The 27148-nt window shown below is 42.2% G+C and overlaps 1 protein-coding gene across 1 annotated transcript; it reads right to left on the bottom strand.

The window, feature by feature from the left end:
• Positions 1-27148, bottom strand: pigl (phosphatidylinositol glycan anchor biosynthesis, class L). Its single transcript, XM_062988671.1, has 7 exons — positions 26812-27148; positions 24966-25065; positions 12496-12586; positions 10482-10549; positions 4741-4772; positions 3550-3683; positions 1-864 (listed from the first exon to the last, which is right to left on the bottom strand). The coding sequence occupies exons 1-7, from the start codon at positions 27146-27148 to the stop codon at positions 736-738; spliced, it is 891 nt and encodes a 296-aa protein (XP_062844741.1). The 3' UTR covers positions 1-735.

The raw sequence follows: 27148 nt of genomic DNA, 5'->3' as shown, positions 1-27148 counted from the left end.
TTTGATCATGTGGACTTTAATCTTCAGGGTCAGTGTTTCAAAGTAAGAACATTAGAACATGAGAACAAACAGTACAATCAAACTGTCAGTACTTTACAATCTGCACAAAACATTCTGCTCTGTTCCTACTACACATTTTTACATTTGAACAAGTGCTGTGGTTATACACAGATATACAAAACGTTTAAACAATGAGAAACACACAGGATTTGCAGTCTGCTGTGAAAACTATATGGCCAAAAGTATGTGGACACCCTAATTAGTGAGTTCAAGTATTCAGCCACATGTATTACACACAGGTTTATATAATACAGTTTGGTTTGGACATACTGTTCAGTATAGATGCCTGACCCCACAGATGTTGTTTTGACTGAACGGTAACAAATTCCCACAGTCCACAACTATCCTTGGCTAGACAGTGGCAGGTTGTCTACAATAGAGATTTGGATATGTGTATATGTAACCTGAAAGAGAGAGGGACTTCATAATAATACCAATGGCTTTGAAACAGAATGTCCAACAAGCTTATGGTCAGGTGTCCGCATACTTTTGTAGTAGTGTGAAAGACTTGTAGTGTGAAAACCGAAGACTAAATACATCAGAGTAACACGAAACTTAAACGTTTCAGAAAATACTGTAAAGCATTGAAACTGCAAACAGTGAAAATATGAAACTGTAAACAATAACGAAACATATTTCAGTGCTTTGGGTTGATAAGAAGTCCGTTTACTTCCATCAGTAGATCTTCACGTTCTTTCTCTCTACTGGTATGGCCCGGAAAGTGTTGATAAACATGTACCGTGACAACAGAATGTACAACCTTCGAAACCACAGCAGCTGGGAGCGGTGACACAGCATAGCCTCCTTAATTCAAAACAGAAAGGACAAGAATTTTAAAACAAACAGGTTGCCACCCAGTGGGTACCACCCAGTCACATGGTCCTGGGAACCTAAGTCTACATAATGGTTATACAGTTGACAACTCTAGGCCTTTGTCTATATATGTCACACTTCTACAAAGACCGGTCCTTCTAGATCAGGGGTGTCAAACTCATTTTCACTTAGGGCCACATCAGCATTATTGTGGCCCTCAAAGGGCCGATTGTAACGCATTCTGCTGTCATTGCAGTCTGTTGTTTTTCTTGGAGGCTGAATTCTGCATTTATATTGTCCTACTTTACCACAGACACGGCCTCATAACACAAGAGACGCACCGTTTTTTCTTCCTGAAGCACAAACTTGTTTTCATTTTCTTTAAATTTCCTACTGCTTAACTTTCTTACTTATCTTCTTGTACATTTTGGGATTATGTGTAAATATTTCTTCACATCATCTACTGGCGGGATGTGTCACTTTGCAGGTCACAAAATCAGCCTGCATTTTGAGAGATGCAGGTAATGTAGGATTTTACAGTGTATTTTAAGACAATTGTTCTGCCCTCACTAATAGTTTATCCCCCTTTCCCAGCTAGAGAGACAGACAGACAGACAGCTCCCTTCAGAATACAGTCGGTTTATTTGCTTCCCAGCTGTGTGATACACTGTGTGCACCAGAATGAAGTAAAAATACAAACAATAAAAACAATAAAGAACTTAATACAGTAAAAGCACACAGCTGTAGTCAAGTGTTACATCTGGTACAATATGAGATTTAACCAAACGTAAAATAGTGCTAACGAGTTAGCATTTTGTGTAAAGATACTAATTGCTATAGTAACAGTAACAATTGTATTTAATTACGGTAAATGTGTAACTAAAACGCTGTGATGTACTCACTAAACATTTACAAACAACTGAGAATATAAATGCCACTACTTACAGACGATGCTTCTGTATTATACTGCAAGATAATTATTTATATTTATTATTATTGTTTACATTATTACCCGCGTTCTTTTGCCGTAAAAGTCACATGGCTTCTAGCAAAGGTTAGTTGCCATGACTACGATGTCACCGGTTGCCGTTTAAAGGCGCAGGTGTCTCATTAAATTATAAGTGCGTCTCTGTAACGACTCGAACCATCACAACAATCGTACAGTCGTTTAAGCCAGATCCGGCCCGCGGGCCGTGAGTTTGACACCCCTGTTCTAGATCATCAGGCAAAACCCAGGCAACTCAGGCAAAACAATGCATCTTATGCCTAGTTCACACTACACGACTTTTGCCCTAATTTTTGCTCGGCGACTGGTCGGCGCTAGATTTGCCGGCTCTGGAGCAACTCGGCGTTTGCTCAGTGATCGAACGCTATGTGTGGACTACTTGAACAAGCTCGGCGACCGAATCAAGATTTCTAGCATGTCAGATATCTGATCTGAGTTGGCCGACCGGCAATGAGTGCTATGTCGAACAGCCAATGAGAACACAAGATCCGGTGTGAGGGGAAACGCAGGGGATGAGTTGTAAAAAGGTGGTACAGGGGCTTAATATAGTTCATATCAGAATACACACACACACACAAGTTTTACAGTATTTCTGACCTTGTCGTTCTCTACAAAACACCAACACTGCATTGCAAAAAATATTTATTAACCTCCAACTCACTACAGAACAATCCATGCTGTTTGCATTGCCAGATCCACTCAGATTCATTAATTTTCCTCTTTGTTTTTACGCTGCACATCAGCGCACAAACTTAAATCGCTCGCTACTTGTTGACTTGATACTTGATTACTCTCTCTTAGATGTAACACAAAACCTCCTCAAGTGTTGCCACTCTCCATTTTAAGAATTCCCAACATCTTGCCACAAAAATCCCAAGATTGTACTAAAAATTCTCCCAAAGAGGTTTGTTTGTTTTTTTAGGATTTTAACGTCATGTTTTACTCTTTGGTTACATTCATGACAGGAACCGTAGTTATTCATTACTCAAGGTTCATCAATTCACAAGTTTAATGTCAAACACAGTCATGGACAATTTGCTGTCTTCAATCCACCTCACTTGCATGTCTTTAGATTATGGGAGGAAACCGGAGCACCTGGAGGAAACCCACGCAGACATGGGGCCTAAAGAGGTTAATGTACAGTAGCTGTAGAAATAGCCAGTGACGACCAAAGGTTATTATTTAGTACTAGTACACTTTGCCATTTCTTATTAATGACTGTAGACCATAAAATTGCATGCGGATTTAAATTGCTTGAGTGCAATTTAAAAATCCCAAGATTACTTGGCATGATCCCCAAACCTCAAGTCGACCCCCCAACATCCCAAAATCTTGGGTACAATCCCAAAGAGTGGCAACACTGCTCTACAAGGGGGCGTTTGTGTACAAGTTTATTTAATTGTTTTTTTCTCCTCGTGTTTATCCCTAATGGGTCCAGAATTACACCCCTGGACAGAGCACTACCCCAGCATCACATGGTCATTCACATGTGAGGACAAATGGCTGATCAACCTAGCAGTATTGTTTTGATGTGTGGAAAAAGCCAAAGTACACATAGACACAGGAACGACATGGTAAATTCTACCCACAAAGAAGGGATCAAACCGGAGTCCCTGGATCTACGCAGCACCAACACTACTTTTATTTAAAAGCTTATGTAGTTTTCTTACCTTAGCTTTCTTGTATTCATTTGGTCCTATGATACAGCAGAAATGTGTGGATAACAGCCAGCTGAATGGCAGCTCTAAGACTGACAGGTACTTCCGGAGGATGCTAATGGTTTGGAGGGAGAGGACCTGGCAACCTGTGGGGAAAAAAGTGTAATGATTATGTTTCAGAGCTTGGGCAGTTCTGTGAAAGCTTTAGCATGTTTTAAATAAATACTGCAAATTAATAACTACATAGTTACATTTACATAATTGTAAATTTGATGGTAGCAACATATTTCAAAAAGAGTTAAGACAGGGGCTTGTTTACTACTATTATACCACTTTACAGAAAACACCTATTATTACAAAAGGGAATCCCCTCATTTTTCCTTGATAAAACACCTAAAAAGGTGCTCATCAGTCCAGAATCTCTGCAGTTGTATTTTCCCTTACATGTGTGGACTGCAGGCAGGTCAGTCTAACACCTTTAAGTCTGTCTTTCTTGTGGTTGATGAGGTTGAACCCAAAGAAGTTGGCAGTGTTTTTGGTGTTGTTTTATCAATAAACTTTATAGCTGCTGACCTGTATTTTGGAGTCAAATGGTTTGTAAAGTATTACAAAGACCCTGTGCTTATATTCACTACAGAAGCATGTCCGGTTCTTTGAATCTTTTAATAATGTTATGAACTGTACATGGTAAATTCTAAAAATTTTGTTCATTAAATTCTCCATTTGCTCATATAAACAATAAGACTTTTGATAATGCTTCTTCTATGACCAAACATGATTGCATTATTCATTCCAGATGGTCTTAATTCACTCCTGTCCAAACTCTTTTTTTTTTCAGAATGTGTTGCTGTCTTTGTATATTTGTATAGTTACAAAAAACATAAAGTACACATGGTAAAACTTATATGTGTTTTCCGTATGCTGTTTTGAATTAAATACTTGTATAAAACGTTTTACAAATCACTATTGTTCTTTTTTTATTTGCGTTTTGTCCACTGTCTCAACATTTTTTGGAATTGGGTTTGTTGTTTGATAGTGTAAATATGATAAATTAAGGGACACTAGCAAGAGAATCAGTGCTGCCCCCTGGTGGCACTGAAACTAAATGCGCATATTAACAGAAGACGGCAAGTGGCGCAATTCACTAAGAAAACATGTCCAAGTCTGTCGCGTCATAAAAATAACCAGCAATATTCTTCTCACCTTCTGGTATTCTTCCAACAAAGGCTAGATGACTGAAATCAAACAGAAAAAGAAAGGGTTATATGGATAAACATTTAATAAGCAAACCTTTTAACATAATAACAAATCCAGTTTATGTATAATAACAATAGCAACCTGGCAGTGGTGGGGCATGAACCAGCAAACTTCTGATTACTAGTCCAGTACCTTAACCACTACAACTTAACCACTGGTCCAGTACCTTAACCACTACAACTTAACCACTAGTCCAGTACTTTAACCACTACAACTTAACCACTGGTCCAGTACCTTAACCACTAGTCCAGTACTTTAACCACTACAACCTAACCACTAGTCCAGTACTTTAACCACTACATCTTAACCACTAGTCCAGTACCTTAACCACTACAACTTAACCACTAGTCCAGTACTTTAACCACTAGTCCGGTACCTTAACCACTACAACTTAACCACTAGTCCAGTACTTTAACCACTACAACTTAACCACTAGTCCAGTACTTTAAACCACTAGTCCAGTACCTTAACCACTACAACTTAGCCACTAGTCCAGTACCTTAACCACTAGTCTACTACCTTAACCACTAGTCCAGTACTTTAACCACTACAACTCAGCCACTAGTCCAGTACCATAACCACTAGTCCAGTACCTTAACCACTAGTCCAGTACTTTAACCACTACAACTTAGCCACTAGTCCAGTACCTTAACCACGAGTCTACTACCTTAACCACTAGTCCAGTACTTTAACCACTACAACTCAGCCACTAGTCCAGTACCTTAACCACTAGTCCAGTACTTTAACCACTACAACTTAGCCACTAGTCCAGTACCTTAACCACGAGTCTACTACCTTAACCACTAGTCCAGTACTTTAACCACTACAACTCAGCCACTAGTCCAGTACCATAACCACTAGTCCAGTACCTTAACCACTAGTCCAGTACTTTAACCACTACAACTTAGCCACTAGTCCAGTACCTTAACCACGAGTCTACTACCTTAACCACTAGTCCAGTACTTTAACCACTACAACTTAGCCACTAGTCCAGTACCTTAACCACGAGTCTACTACCTTAACCACTAGTCCAGTACCTTAACCACTACAACTTAGCCACTAGTCCAGTACCTTAACCACTAGTCTACTACCTTAACCACTAGTCCAGTACTTTAACCACTACAACTCAGCCACTAGTCCAGTACCATAACCACTAGTCCAGTACCTTAACCACTAGTCCAGTACTTTAACCACTACAACTTAGCCACTAGTCCAGTACCTTAACCACGAGTCTACTACCTTAACCACTAGTCCAGTACTTTAACCACTACAACTCAGCCACTAGTCCAGTACCATAACCACTAGTCCAGTACCTTAACCACTAGTCCAGTACTTTAACCACTACAACTTAGCCACTAGTCCAGTACCTTAACCACGAGTCTACTACCTTAACCACTAGTCCAGTACTTTAACCACTACAACTTAACCACTAGTCCAGTACCTTAACCACTAGTCCAGTACTTTAACCACTACAACTTAGCCACTAGTCCAGTACCTTAACCACTAGTCTACTACCTTAACCACTAGTCCAGTACCTTAACCACTACAACTTAGCCACTAGTCCAGTACCATAACCACTAGTACAGTACCATAACCACTAGTCCAGTACCTTAAACACAAGTCCAGTACTTTAACCACTATAACTTAACCACTAGTCCAGTACCTTAACCACTACAACTTAACCACCTGTCCAGTACCTTAACCACTACAACTTAACCAGTTGTCCAGTACCTTAACCACTACAACTTAACCACCTATCCAGTACCTTAACCACTACAACTTAACCACCTGTCCAGTACCTTAACCACTACAACTTAACCAGTTGTCCAGTACCTTAAACACTAGACCAGTACCTTAACCACTACAACATAACCACTAGTCCAGTACCTTAACCACTACAACTTAACCACCCGTCCAGTACCTTAACTACTACAACTTAACCAGTACCTTAACCACTACAACTTAACCACCTGTCCAATACCTTAACCACTACAACTTAACCAGTTGTCCAGTACCTTAACCACTAGTCCAGTACTATAACCACTACAACTTAACCATCTGTCCAGTACCTTAACCACTAGTCCAGTACCTTAACCACTACAACTTAACCATCTGTCCAGTACCTTAACCACTAGTCCAGTACCTTAACCACTAGTCCAGTACCTTAACCACTACAACTTAACCACTAGTCCAGTACCTTAACCACTAGTCCAGTACAACTGCCCCACTTTTGGCCATACAGTCTAATGGAAACCATTTCAGATATATAATTAAATTACAGTAAATCCAGGACTGGAAAACTCATGTACAACTAAACTGATCCATCGGTTGACATCTTGTGTAATCACATGCAGTTTATGTATCAGACGCATCCTAGACAAATTGCAGATGGAATTTCTCAGTGAGATCCAGAACAAGATGAATGATAACTAGAATCACACTTCATAAATACAGCAGACAGACTACAGACACCCCTCCCTTAAGCCGAAAGAAGAAAAATGTGTTCAGCTCCATTAAAACCACTTTCATCTGACTGGCTCTGCTCATCCAGGAGAAACACGTTTTTTGGAAGGAGTCCAACTGGGCGAGAGTTCAGAGCGCTAGCAGCACATTGGGTGCTGTAACAGGAATATCAGACTGCAGTCTCGGAGAGCTGAAGCACTGCAGTTTAACATTTCTCCTGATTTTTGATTCAATCCATCAGCGGAATGTACAACCCAAAATCAGAAAAAGTTGGGACAGAATGGGAAAACGCAGTGTTCCTTACATTTACTTTGACTTATTTGATTGCAGACAGGATGAACCTGAGATATTTTATGTTTTGTCTGCTCAAGTTCATTTCATTTGTTATTATACCTCCATTCCTGCATTTCAGGCCTGCAACACATTCCAAATAAAGTTGGGACGGGGGCAATTTAGGGCTAGTAATGAGCTGACAAAACTAAATAATGATGATGTCAACAGGTCATTGTAATCATGGTTTGGTACAAAAGCAGCATCCAGGAAAGGCTGAGTCCTTGATGAGCAAAGATGATCAGAGGATCTCCAGTTTGTCAACAAATGTGTGAGAAAATGATTGAAATGATTAAAAACAATGAACCTCAAAGAAAGATTGGAAGGGATTTGCATATTTCTCCCTCTACAGTGCATAATATCATTAAACCATTCAAGGAATCGGGAGGAATTTCAGTGCGTAAAGGCCAAGGGCGCAAGCTGAAGCTCAATGTGCGTGATCTTCAATCCCTCAGATGGCACTGCATCAAGAACCGCCACTCAACAATAGCTGATATAACCACATGGGTGAGGGATTACTTTGGCGAACCTTTGTCAAGCGCTACAATACAGAGTCACATGCACAACTTTACTGTGCAAATAAAAAGCCTAATGTTAACCATGTCCAGAAGCGGTGTTGACTTCTCTGGGCTCTAAGGCATCTAGGATGGACCATCACACAGTGGAAACAGTGGAACTTGTGCTCTGGACCAAAGACGAAAAGGACCATCCAGACTGTTATCAGCAACAAGTCCAAAAGCCAGGGTCTGTCATGGTATGGGGGCGTGTCAGTGCTTTGGCTAAGGTCATTTACACTTCTGTGATGGCAGCATTAATGCAGAAAAGTACATTGAGATCTTAGTGCAACATGTGCTGCCTTCAAGACGTCATATTTTCCAGGGACATCCATGCATTTTTTAACAAGACAATGCAAAACCACATGCTGCACACTACGGACTTCTCTGGGCTCGAATGCATCTAGGATGGACCATCACACAGTGGAAACGTGATGTGGTCAGATGAATCAGCATTCTAGGTCTTTACAAAGGCATGGCTGCGGAAGAAGGGGGTACGAGCACTGGACTGGTCTGCCTGCAGTCCTGACCTGTCCCCAATAGAGAATATGTGGAGAGCTTTAAAATATAAAATGCGACAACGACGACCCCGTACTGTTGCACATCTTAAGACGTGTTTGCAGGAAGAATGAGACAAAATAAAAGCTGAAACACTAAATCACTTGGTCTCCTCAGTGCCAAAACGTCTTTTAAGTGTGGTGAAAAGGAATAGCAACATTACAAAGGGGTAAATGCCTTACTGTCCCAACTTTTTGTAATGTGTTGCAGGCCTGAAATGCAGGAATGGATGTTTATTAATAAATGAAATGAACTTGGATTTTTATAGCCGTTCTATCGCCGTTCTGAAACGCTGTGCATGATAAACATTGAGAAAAGACAGATGGCTGCATATTATCACTTCTTCAAGCTGCCGTAATGAGAACAGGGTTTGGACGGAACAAAACGCCTGGCCTGCTTTCCTCACGACCAAACATTGCATAACAGCCAAACAGAGGTTTCTGTGGTGCGCCATCGATTCGGGCGTAGCACAGAAACTCCGCTGAAGTTCTTATCTGTGTCTGTAATAAGACTGCAGAAGAATCGACTTCAGATTTAGGTCATCGCTGTCTTATCTTAATAGACTTCTGAGCGGATTTAAACCTCGGTAACCTGGTCACGCCGAGGTGCGAGGATACGGCGAGTTTATCAAGGAAAAAGTGCCTCTGTGTGGGTTTAGCAATCGCTTTAAAGGCTGGACGGGTTCTGAAATCTGCTCATGATAAATTGTCGCAGTTGCAAAATAGTAAACACAGCTGTACGATCTGAGATTAAGACTATCGTCCTGCTCCGCCGCCTCATAGCTTCATTCCATTCATTCAGTTTACATGATGAACGCTGAATGGTGCATGAATGGTCTGTCTGTCTATGGCTTTCATTTGAACGTTTGAACTGTACTGAGAGGGTCGGTCATGTGTTTGTGAGTGTGGGGGATTGTGAATATGACTTTTTTTTTTATCCCATGGCAGCATGTGAGCTCTTTGAGACACAAACAGTGCATAAAAACAAAACACAAAACGAAATATACTTATACAATCTGGTCCCACTGTGGTTTACAAGATATAACGTAAAGCCTCCACAAGGGGGCGTAAGTGTACAAGTTCGTTTTGTGTTTTTGTGCCTGTTAAAATTCACTCACTCAAGGGGGTGGGGGGGTGCTGGAGCCTATCCCAGCTTTTCAATGGGCGCAAGGCACACAGTAACACCCTGGACGGGGCGCCAGTCCATCGAAGGGCAGACGCACGTGCACCTATAGGGCAATACAGTATCTCCAATTAACCTGACTGCATGTTTTTGGACTGTGGGAAGAAACCCGCACAGACACGGGGAGAACATGCAAACTCTGCACAGAAAGGACCCGGGCCGCCCAGCCTGGGGATCGAACCCGGGACCTTCTTGCTGTGAGGTGACAGTGCTACCCACAAGACCACCGTGCCGCCCCCTGTTAAAATTCGTTTATTTAATTATTATTGTTTTTCTCTGAGACCCATTTTCGGTTTGAAAAACCCTGTGGAAAAGCATCATGGGTCCTGGAGACCATTAAACAGTCCGCAAAAAATACCCGGACGACCCCACTGCATGGGTGGTGCACTGCTGTCTGATAATCTTTCCCATAATCCAACTGGAGCTGCAAAGGCGATCGGAGCCAGAGTCAGCAGTTTACAAGACAATAAAAACCCTTGTGTACAACCCTGAATAATGTCGAGTCGCTTGGTGGAGAACATGCACAACATCATGCTAGAATAAAAAATGCTTTGAGAAGAGCATTTCTTTTGAAGAGTGTGTGTTAAGGTTAGAAGATACCTGAGGGCTTTGTAGATGGCAATGTGATTGGCGTGTCCACTCACTCCTCCCTCATCGAACGTCAGCACCTGTATAGACATTGTAAAACATAAGAACATTTTAAAATGTGGACAAGTAAACGCACGGGTGGCGCAGAGGTATAATATGCTAGCCTAGTAGAGGAGTAGAGGAGTAGAGGAGTAGAGAAATAGAGAGAAACAAGTGTGATCATCTGTAGTATTATGACTCCTTCCCGGTGTATTAAAGTAACCCGTGGCCCTCCTCGAGCAGCAAAGGTGACCAAAGTGCACATCAAAGAGGAATTAGACATATCCAAATCAGGACAAATCACTCCTGTTATATAAGAGTAATAAAAAGCTTATTTGGAGAGAGAATTGGCCCGGCAGGATGGGAGGGACGCTAGTTGGCGACGGCGAGTAAGCATGTTTACCAAAGCCAAGGGGAATATCAAACTGGAACTGTTTCATAACAGCGCTCGGTCTGTCAGTTCACTTATTATTTGTTTATCCAAGCCGTCTGTGCTTGGCTTTTTAATCAGAGGTTTAATGCACTGTGGACTGAAGAGAGAGGTTTTATACAGAAGAGAGATGTAAGAGGGAAAAACAGATGTTGATTTGACATTCCACTTGGGAAATTTCCTGGAACTCGAAGGCAGGCCTGATAACAATCTCTGGGTTAGGTCACAGGGGAAGCCGGGAGCGTTGTGGGATATTTGTGTGTGTATTTATGGATAAATACGGACAAAGGATAACATGGTGGACTCATTTCAAGTTTGTCGACTTATTTATTTACATAAAACACAATTAGCCATGAAATAAAAAGGACCTGCTGCTTCCAAAGTATAAATGTAGTTTAAATTAGAGACAATAAAGAAAAAGGACGAGGTGGAGGTAAAAACAACACTACGTAAGTCCTGTTTTTTCACCAAACACCAGGTAGTTCTAACCACGCAATCTGATTGGTTAAACCAGGTTCTTACCATGCTGTTATACACCGATCAGGCATAACAATATGACCACCTTCCTAATATTGTGTTGGAAGGTGTGCTGTGCTATCTGGCACCAAGATCTAGCAGCAGATCCTTTAACTCTCGTATGTTGTGACGTGGGGTCTCCATGGATCGGACTTGTTTGTCCAGCACATCCCACAGATGCTCGACTGGATTGAGATCTGGGGGGTTTGGACGCCAAGTCAACACCTCAAACTCGTCGTTGTGGTCCTCAAACCATTCCTGAAGCATTTTGGCTTTGTGGCAGGGCGCATCATCCTGCTGAAAGAGGCCACAGCCATCAGGGAATATCGTCTCCATGAAAGGGTGTACATGGTCTGCAACAATGCTTAGGTAGGTGGGACGTGTCAGTGTAACATCCACATGGATGGTAGGACCCAAGGTTTCCCAGCAGAACATTGCCCAAAGCATCACACTGCCTCTGCCAGCTTGCCTTCTTCCCATAGTGCATCCTGGTACCATGTGTTCCCCAGGTAAGTGGCGCACACGCACCCAGCCATCCACGTGATGGTAAAGAAAACATGATTCATCAGACCAGGCCACCTTCCATTGCTCTGTGGTCCAGTTCCGATGCTCACAGGCGACAGGGGTTAGCATGGGCACCCTGACTGGTCTACAGCTATGCAGCCCCATATGCAACAAACCCTGATTTACTGTGTATTCTGACACCTTTCTATCAGAACCAGCATTAACTAGCTACAGTAGAATCTAGCACACCAGTGCCGAGATTCTGAACACCCGGTTCGAGTCTGGGCTCTGCTACCGGTCGGGTCTTCAAACGCTGTGCAAGGACCCTGGTTAGCAGATAGAGGCGCCTGTGCCGAAGCACGAGCGTAAAGAAGAAGTCCTCATTGGAGGGTGTGTGAATAGCAATATACCCTCCTCAAAAGCAATCAGGGATCCACAGCATTGGAAGACAAATTGACTACGCTGAATCGCGAGATAAAGGCATAAAATGCATAAATAAATAGGGAAAAAACAGAACAACTTCCAGAAGGTTCTTACCAAGTTGATGGAATAAGTTGTGATGTGTTTGTGGATGAGCGATGAGGTCAGTGCAATGCTCCACACAGCCTTTGGGTCATCAGGCAGCTCTCTGGAGAACAATAAAGGCACAAGAAAACCTAAGTTACATTTAAAGGTGCAGAATTTGGCAGAATTGTCATATAATAGTACCAAGTAATGGTAAATTTAAAATATTTTGTAATTGTCCACCTTGCTGGTAGCTCTGGATTCAATACAATCCTTTTCCAAAACATGGTCCATATGGTAGAGTATGTTTTTAAATCCATCATCCCACATGCAGTAGCTGTTTCCATTGCCAAGTGACCCACACTGCACCCAAGTACCATTATAAATTGGCTTACCTTTCTTGGTTTTGTAATACAGCAGGAAATAATTGTAACCAAAATAAATTTTGAGTTCACCAGGCAATGGATACACTGATGGGCCAAAACATTATGGTCACGGTGCAAAAAAGAAGCCTTATGTTAACCATGTCCAGAAGCAGCGTCGACTTCTCTGGGCTCAGAGGCATCTAGGATGGACCATCACACAGTGGGAACGTGTATTGTGGTCAGATAAATCAGCATACCAGGTCCGGACCAAAGACGGAAAGGACCATCCAGACTGTTATCAGCAACAAGTCCGAAAGCCAGGGTCTTTCATGGTATGGGGGTGTGTCAGTGCCCTTGACAAAGGTCATTTAGACTTCAGTGATGGCAGCATTAATGCAGAAAAGTACATTGAGATCTTAGAGCAACGTGTGCTGCCTTCAAGACGTCATCTATTCCAGGGACGTCCATGCATTTTTCAACAAGACGATGCAAAACCACATGCTGCACACATTGCAAAGGCACAGCTGTGGAAGAAGAGGGTACGGGTACTGGACCGGCCTGCCTGCAGTCCTGACCTGTCCCCAATAGAGAATGTGTGGAGAATTTTGAAACGACAACCCCGTACTGTTGCACATCTTAAGACATGTTTGCAGGAAGAACGAGACAAAATAAAACCTGAAACACTAAATGGTGAATGCTTTACTGTCCCAACATTTTTTGGAATGTGTTGCAGGTCTGAAATGCAGGAATAGATGTTTATTAATAAATGAAATGAAGTTGAGCAGTCAAATAAAAGTCAAAGTAACTGTGTTTTTTTATTTGCATTTTCCATGCTGTCCCAACTTTTTCTGACTTGGGGTTGTAACATATTTTCATGCTGGATTTGCTAAGTTGTAATGTTGTTTCTTTAGACATATTTCGGCCATGAGGGCAGCAAAGAGAAGAGTAAATCCAAATCCCTGGAGCAATGAAGCTTGTAGGCCCAGCGTGTGTGAACTGATTTTGCATGGCTGTCCCGTTCAGCACAGCTGGAACACTGCCTACAGGGCCTCTCTGAACCCCAGGGGTTAGAGGTTACCAAAGTCTTTGGCTTCTATTCATATGTAAGAGCATCCAGTAAAAACTAGGGCTGCTATGAATCTCTCTCAAATACAGAGAGACACACAAACACTATTCATCCAGACAGACACCCGGCTCTGCCAGAAATGCACCGGGGGTCAATGAACCTTCATCTCACTGGCCAATCGTTCACACTACCTCTCTCTCTCTCTTTTCCATGCCTTGTTTTTCCATTGCTTTTTTCCTCTCGCCCTCTTAGTACAGACATCAAACATAAAAGAGAGAGAGAGAGAGAGAGCGAGAGCGAGTGAGAGAGGCAACCAGGCATACAGAGTGTTTCAGACACACCGGGGTCACTGCAGTTGAACCGAAATCGAAGTGCTCAGGGGCTGAGCGAGATTAACCCTGTCTGTCCCAATCTAACAGCAGTTAAAGCCAAAAACTAGAGCCACGGCTTCATGCGTTCATGCCAACTTTGTGTGGCAGATTATCAGGTGGCACCCTGCCACACATAACGACTTATAATTCTCATTACTTAATACTAACATTTACATCTGCAGCCCTCTCTTGTGTTTGGGATTCGTTTAGCATGAGATTGCGAGTTTTTTATGGGTATTATAGGGTCAAAAATATGTGGACACCCCTTCTAATCTTGGGTTCATGTGTTTCAACCAAACCCACAGCTAACAGCAGAGATGTTCACAAGTCACAAAATACGAGTCCGAGTCAAGTCACGAGTCTTTAGACTAGAGTCCGAGTCAAGTCTTTAGACTAGAGTTCAAGTCTAGTCTTTAGACTAGAGTCCGAGTCAAGTCACGAGTCTTTAGGCTAGGGTCCGAGTCAAGTCACGAGTCTTTAGACTAGAGTCCGAGTCAAGTCTTTAGGCTAGAGTCAGAGTCAAGTCATGAGTCTTTAGGCTAGAGTCAGAGTCAAGTCACGAGTCTTTAGACTAGAGTCCGAGTCAAGTCTTTAGGCTAGAGTCAGAGTCAAGTCATGAGTCTTTAGGCTAGAGTCAGAGTCAAGTCACAAGTCTTTAGGCTAGAGTCCGAGTCAAGTCACAAGTCTTTAGGCTAGAATCCGAGTCAAGTCTTTAGGCTAGAGTCAGAGTCAAGTCACAAGTCTTTAGGCTAGAGTCCGAGTCAAGTCACAAGTCTTTAGGCTAGAGTCCGAGTAAAGTCACACGTCTTTAGGCTAGAGTCCGAGTCAAGTCTTTAGGCTAGAGTTTGAGTCAAGTCATGAGTCTTTAGGCTAGAGTCCGAGTCAAGTCACGAGTCTTTAGACTAGAGACTGAGTCAAGTCACGAGTCAATATAAAATACACAAAACATATATTGGAAATGTAGCGTAGAAATAAACAAATAATTTGTTCAGATAAAACACAACAACAGATTAGCGACTGTATTTTGCCGTTTTACTTCGTGTCTTTACTTTCCTAGTCATTGAGCAAATGAATGTAATTTCCGTAACAAGAAGGTACCAGTTAAAAGCTTCAACTGATACGTTTTGTTTTCACTGCAAAACAAAAGCGCACGATAAATCACAGCACAGCGGCCAAAATCCAAAACACAGCAAAAAAAAAATCATAACCACTGCTTACCTTAGCTTCTGTTCTTCCAGATGCTATTAAATTTATAACCGTGTGTCCCATTAGGAATATAATCCATTATTCTGTAAATGTGTTTATGATTAAAAACCTCCAAACTTTTCCCGGTTGTGAAGTTTCTTACTAAAAATTAAAATCAGAAGGTCTGATTGGTACAGAAAGCGCTCTTTGCGCCAATTCTATAGGAGCGTTCCATTCACCCCAGTTGTTCCTGTGAAGTGCACTACGTAGGGTATTCCACCATTTTAAGTGAGATTCCAATCTAAAGGTAACACAAATATTTAAATGAAGTGAACTTCACACTGTGTAGGGAGTAGGGAGCGACGCTTCATCACTACGCCGGAAGCTGGCTGTAACATTTAACCATTGCGTGCGTTGCGGGTTAAGATGGCCGGAGCGTTATTAGAGAGCAGAATATTTCTAATAATAACAATAATATATATATAATTGTCACACATAACTTATGTTAACACATGCTGACGCTAGAGACTCTTGTTGTTTACGAGTCATTTTGAGTCGAGTCTGAGTCATTTTAAACGAGTCCGAATCTCTGGCTAACAGGTGTTTAAAATCAGTTGAACGAAATTGACTATATACTTTTGACATCAACTATTCCAGCATGATTTGACCAACTTGGTGTGGAGGTACTCCAATGACGTGCAAACCCTGAACCCAACCCTATTCAACACCTTTCGTACAAAGTTCTCATCTGACTCGTTCTCGTTAGCGTCAGCTCTCAGAACGGTTTTGATTAAATAGACACAAACATTATCAAACACTATAAAACCTGTGGAAGCCGTCTCAGATGAGCAGAGCCTGTTATAAGCACAAGGTGGGCCAACTTTTAGGCAATACAATATCTGCTAAATGCTTAAAAATATTCAGTACAGTGGGGAATCTATACTGGTGTGTGGTTTGCATGGGTAGTTGTAGCTTAGTGGTTAAGGTACTGGACTAGTAATCTGAAGGTTGCTGGTTCAAACCCCACCACTGCCGGGCAAGGCCCTTAACCTTCCGTTGCTTGGACTATATACTGTACGTATCTTTGGATAAAAGCGTCTGCTAAATGCCATGGTTGTACAGCAGCCAACATATTTAAGCCAATTTACAGGGCATATCGAATCTTAGCTCTGCTTGCCGGCTAGGCTGAGCGGCCACATGAAAAACGATTGGCCTGTTGTTCAGATATAGGTGGGATTAAGCCGGATAGGGATTCTCTCTCTCATAACTAATGGGTAGAGTGTACTAAGGGGTACAGGGTAAAAGACTGAGGAAACTATTGATTGAACATGGCACAGAAGTATGAGGGTCAATCACAGTGGGAGAGAGTCAGACAGAAACACTAAGATAAAGGAAAAGAAGAGAGCAAAGGGGCGAATAGTGGGTGAACTGCCCCCGTATCGGCATTCTCCCTTTCTCTTCTAACAATAGGGTTCGGACAGTGGGGGCTGTCCTGGCTCCTGATGGATACGGCCACAAATCAAGCGCATCCCGGGGTCACCGAGGTTAGCTGTGGGTGATACCATGTAATGGGGTAGCTAAAGGTGACATCAGGGGGGAGATTTCTTGTCTGGGTAACAGCAGAGAAGAATAGGATTTGGGGAAAAAAGGAAAAGTCAACGGTGAAGGGTGAGACACGGTTGGGGTGTGCCTGTGGGAATTTCCCACAAAGGTTAGGAACCAATGTGAGACCAGATGGCCTGGCGTACAATCAGCATGCCAGTTCTACCCAAAGGTGTTTATTGGGGTTGAGGTCTGTGGATCAAACAGTATCTTTATAGGTTTCTTCTTATGCACAGGGGTACAGACATGCTGGAACAGAAAGGGTCTTGCCCAAATGGGTGTGGCTACAATACCTGAACTCAATAATTAAGTGGGGTGCCAATATATTCATGGTCGTAAGTCTACTGCACCATCCAAACTAGGACAGTCAAATAGTGGCAGCCTAGCAGTGAACCAGCAACCTTCCACTAGTTGCTCTACCCACTGAGCTGCCACCCTTACCACCGTAAATCTACTGCAACCAGCAACCTTCCACTAGTTACTCTACCCACTGAGATGCCACCCTTACCACCATAAGTCTACTGCACCACCCAAACTGAGACAGTAAAACAGTGGCAACAACCTTCCACTAGTAACTCTACGCACTGAGCTACCACCATTACCACTGTAAGTCTACTGCACCACCCAAACTGAGACAGTAAAACAGTGGCAGCCTAGCAGTGATGGAACTTGTACCAGCAACCTTCCTCTAGTTACTCAACCCACTGAGCTACCACCATTACCACCATAAGTCTACTGCACCACCCAAACTGAGACAGTAAAACAGTGGCAACAACCTTCCACTAGTTACTCTACCCACTGAGCTACCACCATTACCACCGTAAGTCTACTGCACCACCCAAACTGAGACAGTAAAACAGTGGCAACCTAGCAATGATGGGACTTGAACCAGCAACCCTCCACTAGTGACTCTACCCACTTAGCTACCACTGCCTTGAAATCGTTTAAGGAGCTTCCGGTTTCCAACAGATCCAATTGGCTGAGTCTGACGGATGAAGGTGGGATGGTGTTTCACCTAGCAAGTGGTGGAGCATTCACATGAAGCATAGCGTGTCTCTCCATACGTGATTTAGCTCCGTGTGGGAACCCACTGCTGGTTGGTGAAAAAAAATGACTAGACTGGAATAAATCTATGGTTTGGTTGGTGTTGGAATGGCCACAATGGTCTAAAATTCATTCTTTCAGTTGTGCAAGTCTGATGTTCGTGTATAGAAATAAGTTTGGGGACTGTTATCGTCTCGAGAAATGTAAATGTGTCACATTTTATCAGTAACAACTAAGGTAATCCAGGTAATTCTGAAGCGTTCAGTTTTCAGATGTTTCATTATCTGCCCTATATAAAAAAAATTTGGCCGAGCAGGAGACCTGGCAGCCGAGAGAGAAACAAAACAAAAGACACATGATCTACCTGACCTTTCTCAAGTTAGGCAGAATGTTGGATTTGCTATGGCAACAGTGCTGAATGGCCCAGAGTAACCCTTCGTAAAGCCACGCCCTCCCTCCCGCCCGCCCTCTTGCCCGCCCGTCCGCCTGCTGCAGTCTTACATGTGGATGTGTAATTGCTTGCAGGCATGTGAATGTAGCGGGTGAACTTTGTCCTACTGCAGATTTTGTGAGTGTGTGCCGATTTTGGGGGGGGGATCCTTTAACAGCACTTGTTTTGTCTGGGAATATAAAGGCACAGGGCTCGTACCGAGTGCATGCTGGGATTGCTAGCTTGCTGAATAAGTTTTAACTCCTTAAGCACTATGACATAATTGAGGAAAGTTTAAGTACACTTATATGAGACACTGTCATGTACTGGGTTTCCAATCAGGCATAACATTATGACCACCTTCCTAATATTTTGTTGGTCCCCTCCCCACCTCTGAATTTTAGCGTCTAGACGTTCACACACAGAATTAGTGCGGACATTATTATTAATGCACTTTCGATCGTAAGTCTACTGCACCACCCAAACTGAGACAGTAAAACAGAGGCAGTCTAGCAATGATGGAACTTGAACCAGCAACCTATCTCTAGTTACTCTACCCACTGAGTTGCCACTCTTACCAGCGTAAGTCTACTGCACCACCCAAACTGAAAACAGAGGCATAACATTATGACCACCTTCCTAATATTGTGTTGGTCCCCCTTTTGCTGCCAAAACAGCCTTGACTTATCCAGGCATGGACTCCACTAGATCCCTGAAAATGTGCTGTGGTACCTGGCACCAAGATGTTTGCAGCAGATCCTTTAACTCTTGTAAGTTGTGATGTTGGGCCTCCATGGATCGGACTTGTTTGTCCAGCACACCCCACAGATGCTCGACTGGATTGTGATCTGGGGAATTTGGAGGCCAAACTCATTGTTGTGCTCCTCAAACCGTTCCTGAAGCATTTTTTGCTTTGGGGCAGGGCGCATTCAGGGAATACCGTTTCCATGAAAGGGTGTACATGGTCTGTAACAACGCATAGGTAGGTGATACGTGTCAAACTACGTGTCACTAGGTTTTCAGACCAGGGCAGGGCAGGAACTGAATTCCACAACCAGGATTCTGGGTTTCTGGGTAGGAACTATGCCAACATGCATGTGGCACAGTGAGATGGGTACAGTTGGAAGAGAGATCACTATGTGATAAGAAGGTCATCTGGGCATATCACCAAGAGATTGGATGAGAGTTCCAGGTGGGTGTCTGAGTTCACATGCCATGAGCGGCTCGGCTAAGCCTCACTGTTTAACCTCACACACGGAACTAAGTCTTTCTCAAACACACACACACTCACATGTATACACACTTCTTAGAAGCCTCTGTAATTCTGCGTATGACCGCTGGTTCATCCAAACCGAACTTCAAACATGTCTCCATCTGTGTCCTGTACACTATCAACCTTAAGCTTCTTCCACATACTTCACGTCTCATAAGATATACATGGGTTGGACAGAAAAACCCAAAAGCACAACTAGAAGGAAGTTGACCTTGAAGAACTACATTTTTTACCCTTTTAGGAAAAACAGTCAGACAAGACCCGTCGGCATATGTCAAACACTGACAAATGGAATCAGAGAGGTGGATTGTTTCTCAGATTTACTTAACACTTTTAGCCCAACTGGTGCATTTGTTAAACAACCCCTTGTTTTGACCCCTTTGCTGGAGGCCTAATGCTTTTATTGCCGGGCTTGGCAATAAGGTTATACCATTCCAAAGCCAATATGAAGCAACCCCCCCCCCCCCCCCCCCCCCACCCTCCTTCTACTGTACAATGTAGGAAAATAACCACAATCCTTAGACCCTGCGGCCTTTTCCCACTCAGCAGATATTTTCGTGGCCAATTTTGTCTGCTGCAGGCACTGCCGATTGTCAATTTATTACATTTTTATTTATTTATTTTTATTACATTATTTAATTATTTTTTATTTATTTTTATTACAATTTTTATTTATTTATTTTGTATTATTTTTGTTACATTTTTTATTTATTTATTTATTTAATTAAATTTTTTATTTATTTTTTTGTATACATTTTTATTACATTTTTTATTTTATTTTATAATTGTTTTATTTTTATTACATTTTGTATTTATTTATGTTTGTATTTATTTTTATTACATTATTTTTTTTTATTACATTTTTTATTTATTGTTTTTTTTAATTTCATTATTTGTTTATTTATTTATAATTACATGTTTTATTTATTTATTTTTATTACATTATTCATTTATTTTTATTTTTTTTATTACATTTTTTATTTACTTTTTTAAAATCATTTTCTCCCCTTTTTTCTCAGTTTTCAGCATAGTCAATTAGTCTTCCCCTGCTGAGGATCCTGATCACGTCTGAGGGAGGGTATATTCCCCTGCCCCATGCCCCCTCTGACGCATGTGCAGTCACTTTACCCCTTCTTATTTGCCCATACTTGGTGGATTCACACACGAGGCCTGATATCGCGCATGGAGAGACTCGGAACGATCTCCAGGCTCCCCCACTTCTGTACAGGCGTCTCGAGCTGCTTACCAGGGTCCTTGCACAGCGTTTGAAAACCCCACCCACTTATTAGTCCGGTATTTCACTATGATGGTCAATTTTGTCTGTTGCACGCACTGTCAATTGTGTTTGCAAGATGACCCCCAGTGGACCGGTAGCAGAGCCGAGATTCAACTTTTGCTGCTTGGTTTAGGAACTTTCCAAATATTTTAGCTTCAAATGTATAAGAAATCCCCCTAAATAAAATATCAATGTATCCACAATTTCTCCTCACTGAGCAGCACCCAAGAGACAGAGCCAATCGTCTCTGGCCATCAATACATCAATAAAGACATAAAACCTCAATTAAATTAAAAACCTCCAGTGCCAGACTCCAGTGTGAATTTAAACTAGGCAGTAAGACCTTCATTAGTCATTTTCTGTCACAGAAACGTGAGTTTAGCTACTGTTAGTTCAGGGGGAAGAAATGCTGGGTGGTTTGGCAGAGAGGTGTCTGTATTTTGTGCTACATGCTGATGTACTGCTCTCACCAGAGTAACCACATGCTTTAGACTAAGAACTAACAGATGGGTGACTAAGAAGAAAACATGAGAGTTTAGATTCTGATCCATGATGTAAAAAGATCCTTAATATGCTTATCAAAATTGTAAGTGCATTTGTGGCATACACCAAAATAACAGTACAGGTCTGAATGATTGACCTGTAGAGTAAGGCAGTTTGGTTGTGCTGTTATTGAAGCATTTGCCCCTTAAAAAAGCTATGAAAGCATGCTTTCCTGATGGGAATGGTTTCTTTAGGAATGACACTCGCCCTCCACAGGAACAGATTTTGGACCAATGTGTCAGCCCGTCACCACCACCATCATCATGATCAAAACACCAAGTAAGGCTAATGTAGTGCAGCAGTCTCATGAGGTAGCGCGGCCTGGTTGGGCTTCAACAATCACCATTAGACGTGTCTAAGAAAGGGACGGCATGAGCGGGAGTAATCTTCTTGCCCCATGCATTGGCAAAGCCTACTGCCTGGTCTAGATGGCCAACTTGAGCAGTGGACAGTGATTTTGTTTTACATTTCAGAGAAACCGTGTGCCAGTCTGTGAACCTCCTAGACCACTTTGGGTGTTTTCCATTCAGTTGAATAGTTTCAATTATTATTAGAAATTACTACATTAGAAAAAAAAAAAATCATGCTTCTGTTACAGTTCCAGAGACTAAGACACTTTATCCCTGCATCCATTAAGACCATGCATTACAGTTTTAATGTTTAAATAATCTTGTAATTTCTTTTTCTGTCTTCCATCAACATCTGGACTATGACCTAAGCACTACATCATCTTAGTTTTTACATATCTGCCCAAATTAAGGCTTGTCCACTTGTTCCTGTCAATTTGAGACATTCAATATGCACAAAATATCTGGACCAGCCTGTATTTTAAAGCTCAGGAAGCTATCATTTCTGGTTCACTGAAATTACAGGGATAGAGAAAGAACAAATTATGATCCAGGATAAAAAGACAGTGCCAGTTCATGAAAACAAATGGGAAACGTAATGCTGCCAAAAACATCCCACAGATTTAAGGCTCACTCTTTATAAGAACAGTCAGTCTTATATAGATAATTCTATAGAATATAATTGCTTTTTTCTGAGTGGGTAAAAACTCTTATTTATTTACTTGGATATTTACTTGGATATTTACTAGTAATTACTGGGTATGGGCCTGAAAGCACACAGCAGACTGGCAAAGAAATGAACCAGATCAGGAGACATTACAACTCCTGTGTAATTGATAAGACAGGCAGGCATATAGACAGACAGGCAGACAGTCAGGCAGACAGATGGACAGACAGACAAATTAATAGACAGACAGACAGATAGATAGATAGACGGATGGATAGATGGATACAGAGAGATAGATAGACAGATAGATAAACACAGACAGACAGACATACAGACAGATAGAGACAGACAAAAAGACAGTTAGACAGACAGATAGATGGACAGATAGACAAACAGTCAGACAGACAGTGAGACGGACGGACAGGGAGACGGTCAGACGGATAGACAGACAGACAGACAGACAGATAAACAGACAGACAAATGGATGAACTGACGGACAGACAGATAGACAGACAGATGGACAGACAGACAGAGTCAGACAGATGGACAGACAGACACAGACAGACAAACAGATAGACAGACGGACGGACAGACAGACAGATAGATAGACGGGTGGATAGACAGACAGATAAACAGACAGACACACAGACAGACAGATAAATGGACGGACGGCTCAAAAAAGAAACTGCCACTAATGCGGAGTGCATGACCCCTGACGAGCTTTTTGGGCAAAATACAAATGAGTCTTGACTAAATTGGTCATAACCTGGCACAAAACTAAACCAGAACCAGCACGTGGAGCAGGAGCTAATAGATCATCCAAGATGAACTAAAGCTTTGATGTGGTTGGAGTATACAGCCATGATTTGTAGTCTAACCACTGTTTGTTCTCTTGGTAGCCAGGGAGAAGTGGAGAACCCATGCTCAGCATGGAATACCCTTAACGTCCCTGCGTGCTGGGATTGAGGACCGGGGGTGGGGTTCAGACGTGTTGTTCTCTGAGGGGTTTCAATATTCTTTTACAGAAGTGCCTCTGAGCAGCTCAGAACAAACAAGCACAGAGCTTTCGTTGTTTATTAGAACAGTAGAAGGTTTTTGGCCTTTGTACGGCACCCCTGGAGCTTAGAGGGTTAAGGTCCCAACAGTGGCTTCTTGGCAGAGCTGGGATTCAAACTAGGCTACCAGGCTGTGGCTTGAACCCATGACCTCATACATGAAAAGCATATTACTATGTTATGAAGATTGTGTGGTTGCTATAATATTTCTTGTGGTTGCTATGGCACATACCATCATTTCGTTGATTGAGTAACAAAAAGGCCAATTACCTTCTTACACAGGGTCATTTAGTGTTATACACCAATCAACCATAACATTAAAACCACCTCCTTGTTTCTACACTCACTGTCCATTTTATCAGCTCCACTTACCATATAGAAGCACTTTGTAGTTCTACAATTACTGACTGTAGTCCATCTGTTTCTCTGCATGCTTTGTTAGCCCCCTTTCATGCTGTTCTTCAATGGTCAGGACTCTCCACAGGACCACTACAGAGCAGGTATTATTTAGGTGGTGGATCATTCTCAGCACTGCAGTGACACTGACATGGTGGTGGTGTGTTAGTGTGTGTTGTGCTGGTATGAGTGGATCAGACACAGCAGCATTGCTTGAGTTTTAAAATACCTCACTGTCACTGCTGGACTGAGAATAGTCCACCAACCAAAAATATATCCAGCCAACAGCGCCCCGTGGGCAGCGTCCTGTGACCACTGATGAAGGTCTAGAAGATGACCAACTCAAACAGCAGCAATAGAAGAGCGATCGTCTCTGACTTTACATCTACAAGGTGGACCAACTAGGTAGGAGTGTCTAATAGAGTGGAGAGTGAGTGGACACGGTATTTAAAAACTCCAGCAGCGCTGCTGTGTCTGATCCACTCATACCAGCACAACACACACTAACACACCACCACCATGTCAGTGTCATTGCAGTGATTCACCACCCAAGTAATACCTGCTCTGTGGTGGTCCTGATCATTGAAGTACAGGGTGAAATAGATGGACTACAGTCAGTAATTGTAGAACTACGAATTGCTTCTATATGGTAAGTAGAGCTGATAAAATGGACAGTGTTTGTAGAAACAAGGAGGTGGTTTTAATGTTATGGCTGATCAGTGTATAATCTTTGTTATTCAGTAAATAAAACGAACATTTAAAATTGTATTTTTTTAATCAGGTTATTTTAGTCATATAATACATTTAAATGAGGCAAACACCTTGTAAAGGGCATCATACACATGTACAAAATAAACATCAGAATAAAACAATACACTCTTACTTGTGATCAATAATGGTGACTTGGTTAGCTGGAATTCCCAAAACTGCACAGCTCTTCAGCAGTTCCTCTTTACGCTGCGCTCCTTGATGATAGTAATTTCCTAAACATAAAACCATTTGGGAACAAAGTCATTTGTGAGTTTCCCCTCATATGATGACTTATAACAATAAATCTAATAGCCAACAATATGTGGACACCCTTTCTAATTAATAACTCCAGGTGTTTACGCCACACCCATTGCTAACAGGTGTATAAAACTAATTATTTAATATAAATCATGTGCTTCAAACTTTGTGGCAACAGTTTGAGAAAGGTGCTTTTCTGTTTTAGCATGACTATGTCCCTGTGCACATAGTAAGATCCATAAAAACACATATGATCATGGTTTGATGAGTTTGGTGTTAATGAATTCCAGTAGTGTGCAACCTCATGTATCAGTGCACATAGAAATGTCAATAAAGACATGGTTTGACGAGTTTGGGTAGAGGAACTTTTGTAGTATGGTTACTTCCATATCCCCAAAAAGGAGGGCATGACAGTTGGTAGTCAAGACAGTGTCTACAGCACACAAAATTAAAACCTCATATATAATTGTGATCCAACCAGATGAACTATGAAATTGCCATAATATAAATGCTCTACCCACCACATTTAGCATCTACTAGTGATACTTTAGTACTAAAAGCATGAAATAAATTTTTCCTTCTCTTCGAAATGAACGGGTGGTGAGCCAACCATTCAGAGCTGTTCATTGTTTTTCATTTTGGCATGTTGACAGCATGAACTGTTAGTAATTAATGTAACTAGCACTCCAGGGCTGGATGTTCCACAATAAAGTGGTGGACGACCTCATGGAAAGTGGTGGCTTTAAACCAATAACATACAAGAATTTTTTTTGAGGGCGGCACGGTGGCTCGGTGGGTAGCGCTGTCGCCTCACGGCGAGAAGGTCCTGGGTTCGATCCCCAGGCGGGGCGGTCCGGGTCCTTTCTGTGAGGAGTTTGTATGTTCTCCCAGTGTCTGCGTGGGTTTCCTCCGGGAGCTCCGGTTTCCTCCCACAGTCCAAAAACATGCAGTCAGGTTAACTGGAGACACTGAATTGCCCTATAAGTGAATGAGTGTGTGTATTTGTGTATTTGTGTGTGTGTGTCTGCCCTGCGATAGACTGGCACCCCGTCCAGGGTGTTACTGTGTGCCTTGCACCCATTGAAAAGCTGGGATAGGCTCCAGCACCCCCCCATGACCCTAACTGGATAAGCGGTTAAGACAGTGAGTGAGTCATTTCTTTTGACATGTTCGGAAGCCAATGACACAGATATTAATTCCAGAGGAGAACAAATACATGTTCGTCCAGGCATTGTGCTGGACATGCAAATAAAAAACCGGTCTGTCCACCCTAAAACTGGACATTTGTGCCCCCCTCCCCCCTTAAACCATGTCATTCAGTGGTGACTTTATGTCTTTGGTTGTAGCACTATTGTTCTCCCAGCATTGACATTAAGGTGTTTGAAAATCCCAACAACACTGATGAGCCTCATACACTTACACAAGCACAACACACACTACCCTCTCATTACCATGTATATAGTGGTAATAAGGCACTTGTAGCCTAGCGGTTAAGGTACTGGACTAGTAATCAAAAGGTTGCTGGTTCAAGCCCCACCACTACCAGATTGCCACTGTTGAGCAAGGACTAACCCTCAATTGCTTAGACAATATACTGTCAGAGTACTGTAAGTGCCGAAAATGTAAATGTTAGTGTAATTAAGGTCTTAATAAAGTGCACAATTAGTAAAACCTGTGCGGAACACCGTGACTGTACTCTCTGTGTTTACTATAAGCCGTACCTGATGACAAGCAGAGCAAATGAACATCTGCATGCGATTCACTGAGTTTTAACAGTGCAGGAGCGAAAAACATGCACTCATCATCCGGATGCGCAGTGACCAGCAGCACCCGCAAAGCTTCCTGCACCGCATCCCGCTCCGCGTGCACCGCGACTCTCTGCGACGGAAAGTCTGACTCTTTGTGTGTGGAGAGAAAGTGTATTTCGTTATCAGCGCATGTAGTAGATGAAATATTATTCAGAATACTCGTCCATAACCGCTTATATCGCTTATATATCAGGTTTATAGTAATAAGGTAACACAAGCAACACACAGCAACTAAAAGCAAAACAAACAT

Source organism: Trichomycterus rosablanca, chromosome 26 (assembly GCF_030014385.1).
Source record: "Trichomycterus rosablanca isolate fTriRos1 chromosome 26, fTriRos1.hap1, whole genome shotgun sequence".
Classification (NCBI taxonomy): Eukaryota; Metazoa; Chordata; class Actinopteri; order Siluriformes; family Trichomycteridae; genus Trichomycterus; species Trichomycterus rosablanca.
Note: the sequence above shows the minus strand (reverse complement) of the source record. Positions and strands in the feature narration are given on the sequence as shown.